The sequence below is a fragment of the Papilio xuthus genome, unplaced genomic scaffold, assembly GCF_000836235.2.
Source record: "Papilio xuthus unplaced genomic scaffold, Pxut_1.1 DF827461.1, whole genome shotgun sequence".
NCBI classification, from domain to species: domain Eukaryota; kingdom Metazoa; phylum Arthropoda; class Insecta; order Lepidoptera; family Papilionidae; genus Papilio; species Papilio xuthus.
In genome coordinates, this window is record NW_013531188.1 from 4,020,716 (window position 1) to 4,035,642 (window position 14,927).

General features: G+C 34.8%; 1 protein-coding gene across 6 annotated transcripts in view; it reads left to right on the forward strand.

Moving 5' to 3' along the window:
* The window catches only part of unc-13 (protein unc13 homolog), a 174,361-nt gene that overhangs the window by 156,118 nt on the left and 3,316 nt on the right, over positions 1–14,927 (forward strand). For 5 of the 6 annotated variants that reach the window (XM_013314388.1, XM_013314383.1, XM_013314386.1 and 2 more), the window contains 16 exons: positions 7,926–8,104; positions 8,771–8,921; positions 10,098–10,256; positions 10,500–10,625; positions 10,842–11,009; positions 11,127–11,240; positions 11,395–11,562; positions 11,769–11,990; positions 12,111–12,277; positions 12,565–12,706; positions 12,785–12,916; positions 12,996–13,139; positions 13,272–13,491; positions 13,709–13,807; positions 14,224–14,386; positions 14,746–14,872. In XM_013314388.1, coding sequence (XP_013169842.1) covers positions 7,926–8,104; positions 8,771–8,921; positions 10,098–10,256; positions 10,500–10,625; positions 10,842–11,009; positions 11,127–11,240; positions 11,395–11,562; positions 11,769–11,990; positions 12,111–12,277; positions 12,565–12,706; positions 12,785–12,916; positions 12,996–13,139; positions 13,272–13,491; positions 13,709–13,807; positions 14,224–14,386; positions 14,746–14,872 — 2,481 coding nt within the window. The remainder of the gene's footprint in view (positions 1–7,925; positions 8,105–8,770; positions 8,922–10,097; positions 10,257–10,499; positions 10,626–10,841; positions 11,010–11,126; positions 11,241–11,394; positions 11,563–11,768; positions 11,991–12,110; positions 12,278–12,564; positions 12,707–12,784; positions 12,917–12,995; positions 13,140–13,271; positions 13,492–13,708; positions 13,808–14,223; positions 14,387–14,745; positions 14,873–14,927) is intronic. The other variant, XM_013314385.1, reaches the window with a different exon arrangement.

Genomic DNA, 14,927 nt, shown 5'->3' on the forward strand with positions numbered 1-14,927 from the left:
AAAACAGAGATAACAATATTTTATGTTCAGGTTAAATTAGTGGGAACAGCATGAGCGTTGTAACAGTTACGTAACGAAGAACTAAGCCAATTAAGATTTAAATCCTCAAACATAAATCCTCGAAATATTTAGTGACGTGCTCCCAAAATTACGAAACTATTTGACTTCATACTCTTATACTATTTTTAATATTATAAATAAGTATATTTTATATTTTGTTTATTACTTTAGTCAAGAACAGCTCAATACTGGATTAAACTTGATACAAAGATTACAGACTGGATTACTTAGGCCACATAGCCATGAATTAGGATTTTTAAATATATAGGAACAGAATCGCGGTTGAGAGCCAGTTTCGTATCTTACACATTGCTATGTAATTACTTTAGGCGCATGAAAACTATTAAGGAAAATGAAGACATTAGTCCTTGAAATGTAATTAATAAATGTTAATTTAAATTTTCAGCTCCTTCAAACGAAAAATGCAAAATTGAAAATCGTCTTACAAGATATTCCCTTTGAAAGTATTACGTTTAATCCATTTATACTTATCCGAGGAGTGCTTAATTCTACAAAGTATCTGAGAATATTCTTTAAGATGGCGGCGGGAGTTGGCTCTCTCGTGAAAATTAATTTATCGCCCTTTTATAAGTGTATAGGTGTTCAGGGAGTCGTACGAATAAGTTGGAACATAGAGTTTTTTTGCTCCAGAATTGCTTTATACTTTTTAGCAAGCGTTATCATGTCAGACTTTTTTTATGTTATGTTGTTAAATTATTAACGGATTAGCTGTCGACCGCAACTACGAGTACATCTGAGCAGAATAAAACAAAGAAAAAAAAAACAATTACAAATATTTTTGCTGGAAAGAGATGCGTAATATCGAATCTTTAAAATATGTCTACTTTAGGGTTCGATCAGAAGATGCGTTCCGCAGATATTATGAAACAAAACTTCATGCGGTCACAGGTGGCCTACGCGGCGCTTAAATACAGGCAGGGATCCGGTCACCGGTGATCGGAGTGGCATTTAACGTGTTAAGAACACTTTTCTTCCATAGTCTACATCTATGCCAAATTTTATCGAGATCTATGCCGCTGTGCCGAAGGTGCATAATAAGATATACTTAAGTTATTAAGTAAAAATTTGTAACCATTCTTGATTCTTAACAGTAGTTCTTTTTAAATGTTTTACTTCTTCGATTTAAATGTAAATCTATGTTTGTTTCCTATCCGATACTTAACCACTTGAGTTTTCTTTTTATTCTTAACCCCCATAAAGGGTTAGTGTATTTAAAAAGTATTTTTTTAAACTTTTGACTGACATAGAGACGGAAGCCGGTATTGGGGTGATAAATTGCATTGCTAATTGTATTGCCTGTAACATTCTTAACGTTGAAATTTATCACTAATTTTTAACTAAAATATCTTGTTTGTTACATTATATAAACGACTTACGTTCGAGTTAACTCGAACGAGTGTAATAAAGACTACGAAGTGCCGCCGCCGCAACAATGGATGTAATTAACGTTCGACTCTCGCGGCCTCAAGGTCTAACGCTGTTTTCTTTACTCTTCCGTTTTCCTTATTTCATGATTTTCTTTTACGTAACAAAAATTTTTCACGCTTATCAAAAATTATATTAAATACTTTTAGACATTATTAGTAAGAATCTTCTGGAGCGCATAGCGCGTTTTCGTTACCAAATCAAGTGTCAGAATGATTAGTGAGGGGACATAAACGTCGAAATTTTAGTAAGGCTAGTGTTGTGCCAGTAAAGCATTTCCCACTTTGTTAAAATGAAGGATTTATTCAGATTATTAAATATAAAAACCTAGAAAAATAGTGACCAAATATTGTAAGATCAGTTTAGTAGTTGCGGAGTTTATCCCGGACATAAATATAAGATTTGTTTCACTTTCACGTTGTTTCTTTTGTGTAGTTACAAGACCGTAGTTAATACTACAAAAGAAATAATGAGTTTTAATTTAAAATGGTGAAACAATACGAATAGCGCGTTTGTGATACAAGTTTTGTTAAAGGTAAGATTGAAATGAGAACTTTAATAAACATTTTTCAATAGTGATCACAACTCTGATTAATGTCAGGTGACCCGATTTTTGTTGCCTTTTAAATGTTATTAATTTTACTTGTTACTAATGTATGGATGTTTTTTAAAAGGTATCTCCAGAAAGACTTAGCGGATTTCAATGTTTGGCATAGTCGTAGAACATATTCTGGAAGTAAATACAGGCTACATTTGATCCTAGTTTCAGTGGGAAATGTTTGTTTTTTCAGAGTTTAATAATAATAAATCTTATTGATATTTAGCACAGATATAGAACATAGTCTCTTAAATTCTGACATATGATTTAAAAAACTAAGATGTCTGTGTTATTTCCTAAATTTCTTTTAAAGGTCACATTCGGCTACTTTTATATCAGACAGAGATATTTAATTACACTAGCATGGTACGTTTTAAATTAATAGAAGATCTCTTAAGATTCCTTAAAAGGCGAGCATTAATGGATTTACTCTCGCGGAAATTCAGTTATGGTAAAGTTCGAAGTTAGATTTAGTGTTAATGAGAATAAAAGGTGATGATGAAAATGATATAGGGAAAAGCAACATACGAACTAATTGTACCTTACGATTTCTTAACGATATGAGTTGCTGTTATAATGAATCGTTTAGTAATTACTTAAGCCGTGTTTAGTGTAGATTTCTCTGACTAAAACTACACTTATCTTTCATTAACTATTTTGTAAGGACTCGCAGTTTTATTTTAACTGTAGATGTCAACCAAATAATTTATACAAACGGAACAATAAAAATTTTGAGCAGTTTAACAAACTAAGGTGACCATCATTTTGATACTGATATTCAATATTATTCTTTTCATTATAAAAAAACAAACTCTGCTTAGAAAGCCTGGCGCGAATAATTGTGCGCTTGTCGCAAATATTCGTGCTAGACCCCTAATCCGTGACGTAATGCAAATTTACGAGGAATCAACAATATTTTACCATCCTTTTGGGACAAATAAGAAACCACGCCTAGGGTCGTGAAAATTTTTATTGATATGCCAAGCTATTGCTACTATAACTTTCGCATGTTATGATTCTTAGCAACTATACTAGCCAATGTTACGACAATCTTTATCAAAGTTTAGGCGTGATTCAGTTAGGAATTCTTTGCGTATATTTTTCTTATTTTATTTCTTTCACGAATACAAGGAAAAGTTTGCTAAAAGAAATACTTTTATAAATTCTACAAACAAAAATGTGTATCAGGGATGTATTTTTTAATTGCATTGTTCTAACCAAAGACTAGCTATAAATTTTCTTTATAAGAACAAAATTGGTTTTTTGGTTGGTAAAGCAATAGAATGAACACACAACAAACCACTAGAGTATTACTGGTTTGCTGGCGGAAAAATAATATTCAATATTGATTTGATTTCTATACTTTCGGATCACGTCTTTGTCAAAGCCTACGGGGATATGTAAATATGAATTTACTTTGAATTTTTTACACAAAAATAGCAAGAAGGTTAAATAAATGCCAACCTGTACGGTATACGAGACAAGGGTCATGTGAAAATGATAATGCAAACACGCCGCCTGCCATTGTTTCCCTTAAGCACACATAAAAATGTATAACACGACTCAAACAATCTCTACGTTGAATTTTGTTTTTAATTTGATATACTGCTACGGTTTCCGCAGGATTTGGGATATAATTTTAGTGGATTTGAGGCCTTACTTTAGTTATTATTATAAAAGGATGAAAAGGAGTAGGAGAATTTGACGGAGGAGGTGACGCATAGGAAGGGGAAATATTATCTATATGTGCCGTTCCCTTCTACATCGATTAAAAATAGGCAACACATCTGCAATTGCGGATGTCTATGGGCCCAGTGGTCCATCTCAGATGGCCGTTTGCTCGTTTGCCACCTTTTAATATAAAAAATACGTATATATACGTATTAAAGCATTAATAACAAAACAAATGAATAAAGGTTAACCAGTGTTTTGGATTTTATCTATTTAGTAATTGGTCAAATCTTCTAATAGTATTAAAAAAAATTAATAAACGATAAAATTAATTAATTGAATATCAGCGTGACTTTAACTTAATTAAAACTTAAGTGTATTTAATCAGAAAGAACCGAACAAAAGGCATTCATTAGCGCTTCAAAGTTATTTAAAAATTTATTTCAGGTTTCGCGTAAAACTAAATCCATTTCGCATTCCACTGGAAAGGTCAATACCTGTCTGAATCAATATTTCGAATGCAAAAGCGAGTCGCGGCCTAAAATATAAACGGTGACAAATTTTCGCTCCATCATCGTACCGCAACGCGCTTAATCCAATCAGATTTTCACTGTTAATTAAGTTATATAAATCAATACTAAAGAAATTCAACTATTAACTAGTAAACTTTATTAAACATCTTTATTAAGGATAAAATAAAATACCATCGCACTGATAATCATTTAAATGGTAAAATAATAAATAAATAAAGAACGCGCTTAGTGGCCATTTAACTCTGATTATGGTCGTAATTGGCTTTTCATCCGAAGACTTATAGATGGTTTCTAAGATCAAAATCCCCGTTTAAAAAAAAATGTTATCTTTGTTTTGTCAATGATACGAATGACGATTATATATATACATGGATTTTGGTCTCAGAAACCTAAAATATGACTCCTAAGTGTCCAATTTCTTCTTTTTAAGCAAACAACGTTCAAAATTATATTTCATAGAATAGTAAAAGATGGAACTATTTGTGATTGTAAAAATTATATTCAAGTATGAAGTAATTTTTTTATCTTAATAGCCATTTTATAAAAATCTAGGTTATTATACATGCTTATTTTTATCTGAACTTTTTCTTTGCAACGCTATATGCATAACGGTTGCGGTTTGCGGCAAAACGTAAATAAATAATAAGTGTCGAGTCTAATACTGGTGAAAAAGAAACCTAAAATCTGGGAGCATTGAAAGAAAAATAAAATGTCTTTTTAAAACTTATAAAACTCGCTACATTCAGCCGAAATGTACTCCTTGAACTACACAATCTTACTTCTTACTAATATTATAAATGCGAATGTTTAGATGGATGTATGTTTGTTTGAAGGTATCTAAAGAACCGCTCAACAGATTTCCATGTAATTTGGCGCACATATAGAACATTGTCTGGAAGAATACAACACTCATTAAGTTTTTTTTTTCCGCGCGGACGGAGTCGCAGGCGACAGCTAGTTTGATATTAAAACTAGGAAGATTTATTTCTTTTCATATGTAATTAATACCACTTTCCATTATTCTTCCTTAAATATGTTTTCGTAAAATGGTTTTATGTTCGTAAGAAAGCTTCCTTTAACTTATCCAATGTCGTATTTTTGTTATATAACAGAGATGAACACACGCACGTTCCTTACAAAGTGCCTTTTTATTACATTAAACGTGCGTAAATTTATATAAGTCTAGTAAATTAGACGGTAAAATTCACTGCCATACTCAGTCTTTAAGTAGCTGCTAAGGAGGCCCTTAGTTGAGATTATCTTTAAAATTTATATTAAGCTAAAGACTGTTTTAATAACTATGAAATGTGTGCCAATTAGTGTTTGTCTTACTTCTTACTAATATTATAAATGCGAATGTTTAGATGGATGGATGTTTGAAGGTATCTCCAGAACGGCTCTATGGATCTTGCTGAAATTTGGCATAGATGTAGGACAAAGTTTGGAAGAACAGATAGGATATTAAGTTTTTTTTAATTCCGCGCGGACAGAGTCGCGGGCGACAGCTAGTTTCTCATAAATTCTACATTAAGAGATTGCTTAAGTACAATTTAAACAACTGTGAGTGTAGTTAAACAGTTTTTTTTTATCGAAAATATGACATCTTAAAAATGATCGGTCATAAAAAGTGATTATACTTTCTGAATTCTCGGAATGTCATTTAATTTAGTGTTTCAATTTAAAAGATGAAAAAGTTCTATGAAAGTACAATATTTTTTGTATAATGGAGTCATTATTTACAGTGCCTTCGGGGATTTAAATTCATAGCGCCATATTTGTGTAGTATTTCTGCAAAAATATTTTTCATTTTTATCACTGACTCTGACGTATAGCAATTACACTTAGACATTAACTATTACACTGCGTGGCAGAGTCATTAAGTACTCGAAATGTTATAAAATGAGTCTTAATATAAGCCAACAGCTACTTTTGCACGATAGGTTTAACGTACGCGTCCATTAAACCGCGCCGGACGCACGTATTTGCTGTGTCCTGGACGCAGCGCTATGCAAGCTAAAATCTGTTGCGGGCCGTACGTGGGATTCAACTAGCATGACCCAATGGGCGCGAACCCTTAACCTCCAAGCATCACCATAGTACAAGTACAGTCAGCGGCATAAATATTTATACATTATATAATTTTAGAAATTTGTATAGATCTTCGTTTCGAAAAATACTTATATACGTACCCGTCACTACTATGTATCCATGGTCGGAGCCACACGGACGGATATGTGCATAAAAATGAAAGTGTATTAAAGTTCTGAAGCTTTGTAAATGTATACATATTTGTGAAGCTGACTGTACTCATAACAGTACAGTTTAGTTTTTAGTGCAGTGACACTTGTCAAAGATATAGTTGTCTCTGTTCCGTCGAAGTGAGTGAGAAGGACGACACCATGACCTACCACAGTAAGGTCAAAATCGTTATGCAAAACCTAACGTGTGCATCGTTATTCTATATTCAAATAATCTAAGCGCTAGCAAATAGAGGTTAATGGAAAATACACATCTGTCATATTAATCACTGTTGCGCTCAGATCGGGTCAAACGGCAGTGGAAATTCAATTTATTTTCGGTCTACATTTTGATTTCCCGCGTGTATTCAATGCCGCTTCAAAAGCTGTAACCAGTACAACAACGAGGAGAGGGAAAATATGAAAACCTACTGTATCGGTCCGACGCTATTGAAATATTAAATTTGTTTTCACACTCCAATTCGCTTGAAGTAAGAAGAATTATTTTGAAACAGAAACAATGATTTGTTGGGTTTTTTTGTTTTGAATATATTGTTCCTCATGCGCAACGATATTGGATTTTGAAAATAATAAAAGAAAGAATCCGAATCACGATGCTTCAAAAAGTAGGGTTAAATAACGGATCTTTGAGGTTTCTTGAGGTTTTATTTTGTATTAAACATTTTTTTTTAAATTTTTTTTTATATCATAAGGTGGCAAGCGAGCAAGCGGCCACCTGAAATCGCTGAAATAGCGAAGTGACTGTTGCCCATAGACATACGCAATTGCATATGCGTTGCCTACCTTTAATCAACGGAGGAGAGGATGCACAGAAAGAAAATATTTTCCCTTCCCATGCATCCTCTCATCCGGAAAGTCTACTTCCACTTCCACTTCCCCTCCTTACCTTATAAGAAAAAGGGTTGGAAGGGAAAGAAGACTAAAATTAGGCCTCAGGGACGCACACTCATCAGACTCAACGCGGAATTGCTTCCACTTGACGCCTGTCTTCTGTGTGGTCGTGGTATTTCACCGGGCGAGCCGGGTCAATTCGTGCGAAGATGTTAAAACAGGCTCTACCACTGTTAAATTAATACAAAGTCCATCTTTATAATAAGAAAGAAACATTTTATTTGTTCAATCATAAATTAAAAGTAAAATTAAACGATAAAATTAATAACATCACTTTGAACCGTACGCTATAAACTTGTCTTAATAACAGGTTAATGTAGCCCCCAATAACGTTAACGCTGAGAAAATTATAATACCCATAATGAAATTATCCCACCGTTTTAATTTCCCTCGTAACCTTTTATGTCGTAATAAACGAATAAAGACTTACATATATTAAGACAGTTAACAGCTATGCTTTTGTTACAGTACACCTGTCTACACGAGAATTTGTTTCATTATCTGTGCGAAGAAAATGGCGGTGCGGTTACGTTGCCAGCAGCTAGAGGGGATGATGCTTGGAAAATATACTTCAATGAAATACCAGAAGAGATCGTGGACGAATTCGCAATGAGATATGGAATAGAAGCTATTTATCAAGCCATGACGTAAGTTCACAGAAAAATAAAGCTGACGTATAATATAATGTTAACAATTTATCACAGATAAAATCTTGCTGCCATATGAAAGACGTATTTATCAAATTGTTTATTTCCGTATTAAAATTATGTATAACGTCATTTTATTTTAATATAATGTTCCTTATTAACCATTTCGGATAACTTCAAAAAGAGTTGAAGTAATTTTTCATAATCTAATTTTCTTAAATGTAAATATAAAATGAAAATTATTATAACAGAGAAAGTGGATACAGTCTAAAAATATTTCAAAATCAATCTTATCCTCTCATCTCTCTCTCATCTTAATAATTTAAGGCCGGCAACGCATCTGCGGTTCCTCTGGTATTGCTGACGTCCATGGGCGTCGTTGAACACCTCGGTGTTCCCGCTGCTCGTTTGCCCCCTTCTGTTATAAAAAAAAAATCTAAAATATAATCGGAATTTTCTTAATTTCTGTATCAATTTCAAAGAGTACTGCCTGACTACATTATTCTCCCGGATAACCTCGTAATTATGGGATAAGTTCCATTGTGATCTTTTGTATTCTAAACTGATGGAATTTAAAAAACACGTATCATTTGTTTCTTCTGCAGAGTTATCTTGCCACTGACAGTCATTTATTTCTTGTCATTATACCTTTTATATTAATTACAGGCACTTCCATTGTCTATCGACTAAATATCTGTGCGCGGGCGTACCAGCTGTCATGTCTACCCTATTGGCAAATATCAACGCGTACTACGCACATACTACCGCCTCGTCAGCTGTATCCGCGTCTGATAGATTTGCTGCATCGAACTTTGGGGTAATTATAATCGATGGATATGCAACTTTATTTACTTTTTCTAAATGTTATTGAATAAAATAAGGCCAGTAAAGTTTATGTTCATTTTAATTTTTCTTAACTCTGTGGGTGCTACGCTGAAGACAAGAAATATAACCGCTCTTATAATTGTTATTTGATTTGATTTGTTTTTTTCTTTTTATCACTACAAATATACTGCATTTCAATGTCCCAATATGAAATAAAAACTTGTCATCTCCATCCCAAGAATAAACGACTCAAAAATATTTTCTCGTCTACCAAAGAAGAATTAAATTTAGTCATTCTATCGTCAATTGAATTACTTTTTACATTTTAAGTTGTGTTTTCTGTCGTATCGTTAAATTCTCCAAATTTCCCACATTTTGCATGAAAACTTTAAATGAACAGCTTGTTTAATTTCCCCCATGTTTCACTGGCATTGCTTAAACAATGCTTTCCCCGACTCTATGAGCACTTTTAAGTTTTATTGTGTGACCAACATAAAAAAACTTTTGTGAATTGTTCTCAACATTATAAGTTACTGGGTCAAATCCAGACGAAATCACACCGTATAACGTATTTAATATGACCTATTTTAAGTTTAAATTAAAATTATTATTCATAATTAAATTCTTACTATGAAACAAATTTAATCAGAGCTACATTATGCTGTTAAAAGATAAACTTATATAAAAACGGCTAAACATATATTTGAATGAGTATACCCCGTAGTGAGCGACTGTCCGCTTCCGCGAAATAATACCAGTCCCACTTACCCTGATGAAGATTCCATCCCAGGCCCCCGATGAGCTCGAAACTAGTCGGTGCCGCCACCGGATAAATATGTTATATGTTTGTCAAAATGTCTCAGGAAAGTTTGAATAATTTAATAGCTGTTAAAAGATATTAAATTAAAGAAGGTTAAGAATATTATACCAGATTTTAAGTCACTTTGAGGCAGTCACATTCAGAATGTTTTATATTGTCCTTAAGAGACACTCTTAGTGTAGATTTAGTATGTGAAATCTATGCTAAAGAACTATATAACTCACCATTAAATGAATGTGGCAACCACTATATTAAACGCATTGCACGTTTTTAAACACAACACAGCCGATAGCCCTGTTAGGCTATTATTAACAAATATATACTAATTATTGTTATAATTTCTAACAGAAAGAAAAGTTTGTAAAGCTACTGGACCAGCTACACAACTCATTGCGTATAGATCTATCGATGTACCGGAATAACTTCCCTGCCTCGAGCGCCGAGAAACTGATGGACCTAAAGTCCACAGTCGACCTACTCACCAGTATCACATTCTTTAGGATGAAGGTATGATAACTGCTTTATAAACTAAGTGTTGAAAATGTTGTCATCAAATTTATCTAGATTTTAACATAATTGGACTAAAGATGGTTATCTAATTAGTAGACTATCGAAATAGTTTTTTTAAGTCTCACTTACGTTACTTTCTTTAATTAATGTTTAGACAGAAATATATGTCTTAAAAATAGTCTCATATTGTAATTGTGTTTATTTTTGCATTGTACTTACTCCATTTGTTATCAATCCCAGGTTCAAGAACTAAGCAGTCCACCGCGTGCGAGTACAGTTGTTAAGGATTGCGTCAAGGCGTGTCTCAGATCTACATACCAGTTCCTCTTTGAGAACTGTTACGAGTTGTACAATAGAGAGTTTCAGGTAATATTCTTTAGATAATAATAGCCATTTTTTGGTCACGTAAAATCATCAGGAAAGAGCGAGAAGTAACTGCTGCCCAAAGAGATATGACATAAGATAGAAAAATATAATTACCGTTTTTACCTCTTCCTTGTTAGAGAAGGGTGTGAAAAAAGTGAACAATAACTTCTACTAAGATTTTGATTTCAGTCTTGATGTACAAATACAATTTTTCAGGTGGATCCTAACGAAGCTAAGCGTGATCCATCTGACCATGGACCTCAGCTAGACTCGGTAGATTTCTGGCATAAGCTTATAGCACTCATAGTGTCAGTTATAGAAGAAGACAGGAACAGTTACGCACCCGTCCTCAATCAGTTCCCACAGGAGTTAAACATTGGTCAGGTAAGGTTTTCCGACACAATTAACTTAAGTACAATCTAAATGATCCAATAAATAGTTTTAAAATCGTAGTAGCATAGAACGTGGTCATAGTTAAGAGTAACTTTATTTACTTTGCAGCTATCGGCGGCGACGATGTGGTCTCTTTTCGCAGTTGACATGAAGTACGCGCTGGAGGAGCATGAACAACACAGGCTTTGCAAGTCTTCTGCTTACATGAACTTACACTTTAAGGTATAATATTAATATGTAATTATAGTTGACATGTCGCAAGAGAATCTTCTACCTTATGTTCCAAATTTAAAATCATGGCACTTTTCGTGGTCATTCTTATGTATTACTACTTTTAAAAAAGGTACTACATCGAAGTTTTTTCTGATTGTAACAGGTGAAATGGCTACATACAAACTACGTGAAGGATGTTCCGCCGTACTGCGGGGCGGTGCCCGAGTACCCGGCTTGGTTCGAGCCTTTCGTGATGCAGTGGCTCAACGAGAACGATGACGTCTCGCTTGAGTACCTGAACGGTGCTTTTAACAGAGATAAGAGAGACGGGGTAAGAGTAACTTTAAATCTAGAATTTTACAAACATCTCGACGAAGTATGTATAATCCCGAGAAAGCCATCAAATAATTGATAAAGAGTGAGATTTTTTTTCTTACGGAGGTATAAAACCGTGTTATTATTATCTTTAAAAGATTATAAATAACAATCTATTTTATAGAAATTTATCAGTTATTAACGCTTAATTCTTGTCCACAGTTCCAAAAGTCCAGCGAGCATGCATTGTTCAGCAACTCCGTGGTAGATGTCTTCACACAACTAACGCAATGCTTCGACGTGGTCTCCAAGCTGGAATGTCCGGATCCTGAGATCTGGAAACGGTACATGAAGAGATTCGCCAAAACAATCGTCAAAGTGCTCGTCGCCTACGCTGATATCGTAAAGAAAGAATTTCCTGAACATCTAAAGGAGGAAAGAGTGGTACGTCTAATTCCTAAACTATTGTTGTGTTAAACGACCAAGAGCAATACACAGAAATATTTCTCTCTGCACACACTTTCGGAATACAAAAATGTTAACAACATTACAATTCGTTCATAGGCGTGTATTTTGATGAACAACATCCAACAACTGCGAGTGCAGCTGGAGAAAATGTTCGAGGCGATGGGCGGCACCAAGCTGGAGCGCGACGCTGCTGACATCCTGCACGACTTGCAGCAGAGCCTCAACACCACACTCGACGAACTGGCCTCTATGTTTGCTAACAGGTAGATTCTTTATCTGGTTTTATGGGCACTAGGGGGACTTAATGTCCTTGCGAACAATTTTGTTCAAAAAACTTAACTTCAATTCCATCATTCATTATACATAATATCGTCCTATTAAACGAATACATAATTTTAATACTTGTATCAGAGAAAGTTAATATCCAGCTCCAGCTAGTCATAAGACATTGACTGACGTTAGTAGAATAATGCAAAGGATTGATCTTCCATGACAACCTCTGTCAAGCGTAATAAGACGTAAGAGAACATAATGTATTGTATTGTGGCAGCTTGGAGATCCGCATAACGGCCAGTGTAAAGGAGCTAGGCGAGTTACTGCAAAAGGTGGGCGGAGGTGCAGCGCCGGGCCAACCGCAGCCGCCTGCCCACCACGAAGCAGATGAAGTGCTACGGCCACTTATGGATATTCTAGTTAGTATATTCATGATAGTTTTACGTTCATAAAAACCTATATACCTGCAATTTTAAACGTTAAAATGTTTTTTTTAGGACGGGTCTCTAACCATGTATGCAGAGTCGTGTGAGAAGACAGTACTGAAGCGATTGCTGAAGGAATTGTGGAAGATAGTCATGAAAATACTTGAAAAGACTGTTGTGCTACCACCGATGACGGACAAGACGGTACTCACATTGTTCATAATTACAAGTTGTTGTTTTACTCTCTAATTTGAAGTCTCTAATCGTTTTTTCGATATTTTAGATGATGTTGAAAAATCTGACGAATAACGCAAAGAACTTGGCGGCCAACGCAAAGATTGAAGACATGACGCAACTGTTCAAGAGTACGGTGGGGAAACAGGATGTGAAACATGCTTTGTCTGGTGTCATGGATATTTCTAAAGAGGTAATAAATTGGGACCGTCCCTCTTTATAAAATCAATAATTGATTTTATATTTCTTTTTTTACTTTTCAATCCTATTACATTACCAACAAGTAGAATTTTGGTTCATTTTAAAAACAATATTATTTTTACAGCATTTGTCTGCCGAGAAGAGTTTAACACCGAAGCAATGCGCAGTACTAGACGCAGCGTTGGACACCATCAAGTTGTACTTCCACGCAGGTGGCAACGGCCTCAAGAAGACCTTCCTGGAGAAGAGTCCAGAGTTACAATCACTAAGATACGCTCTCAGTTTGTACACACAAACCACAGACACCTTAATTAGAACGTTCGTCACCAGTCAACAGAATCAAGGTAAGTGAAAACACAATATTTTGCACCTTCATTGGCTTTTAAATTCATATCTAACTTCAAAGCATATCAAAACAGAAGAATATCATGAAGAAAATTATAACCAATTAATGTTTCATGTTTTGATACGCAAAAGGATGTAGTGATAAAAAGATGGATAGCACTTTTCAAAATTTTGCACCTCATATTGTTCGTATATTTGTGATGGTGATGAGTATAGACGCTGCAGTGGCGGAGGAGGGCAGCGTGGGTGAGGTGTCACTGCAGGTCGACCTCTTCACGCATCCCGGCACGGGCGAGCACAAGATCACCGTCAAAGGTAACGACTGAAATAAATATTATGATCATTTATGAACGATGTATCTACTCTATTTATTCATCTTAATTATTAAACGTTAGCCACTTCTTAAATATGTCCCCGTCCAGTGCTCTATGAAACAAATTTTGGACTGACCTAATACTTTGATAGTTTATTCTCTTACGAAATACTTTAACAACTTGTGAGAGACTTTAAGATACTTTATATTACTTGCCTTAATAACGTAATTGAATAAAAATCTGACAAGTAATCCTAATTTAGAAGTAAAGTGTTACATAAGTATGCGATTATTTCCCATTTATGTAATCTCTTCATATCATTCATATAAATGAGAATGAAGCGGATATGTCTTTGTTCTGTTACGTTCACTTTAGGTATCGATTACTGATCGATATAAATTATTGATAACTTTGCAGTGGTTGCCGCTAACGATTTGAAGTGGGTGATTGCCAGTGGCATGTTCCGTCCATTCATCGAGGTCAACCTGATAGGTCCCCACCTCGCGGATAAGAAAAGAAAATTCGCCACCAAGTCGAAGAGCAACAACTGGAGTCCCAAATTCAACGAGACTTTTCATTTGTAAGTTTTAAACGCATTTCTGACAAGTGTAAAAGGTTTAAATAGACTGATCTATTGCTAAATCAAAAAACTTTCAAAGCCGTTGATAGCTCTAAAACTGGAGAACCATTTATGCAACATTTTTTGCCACTTACGTCTGTAATTTTGTTCTAAAATATCTAGGATCTATCTATATATATGAACTTCATAATATGATTTGTTATATAACATCTACAAGGGAAATTCTGATGCCAATTATGTACGACATCAACGTTGAACAGTTGTTCATTCAGGGCAAAGGCCTCCAAATGCAACAGTGCATGGAGACAATGAAATATTTAATATATTATAATAAATGTCCCATGAATCGTGTTATTCAGTATGGTGAGCGCGACGGAGCAGCTGGAGCTGTTTGAGCTGCATGTATGCGTGCGGGACTACTGCTTCGCGCGTGAGGACCGCCTCGTGGGCCTCGCGGTTATGCGCCTGGCGGACATCGCGGAACAGGTACGAACATCTGACATTTTTTGGAAACGAATCTTGAAGTAGGTTTTATAGTGGA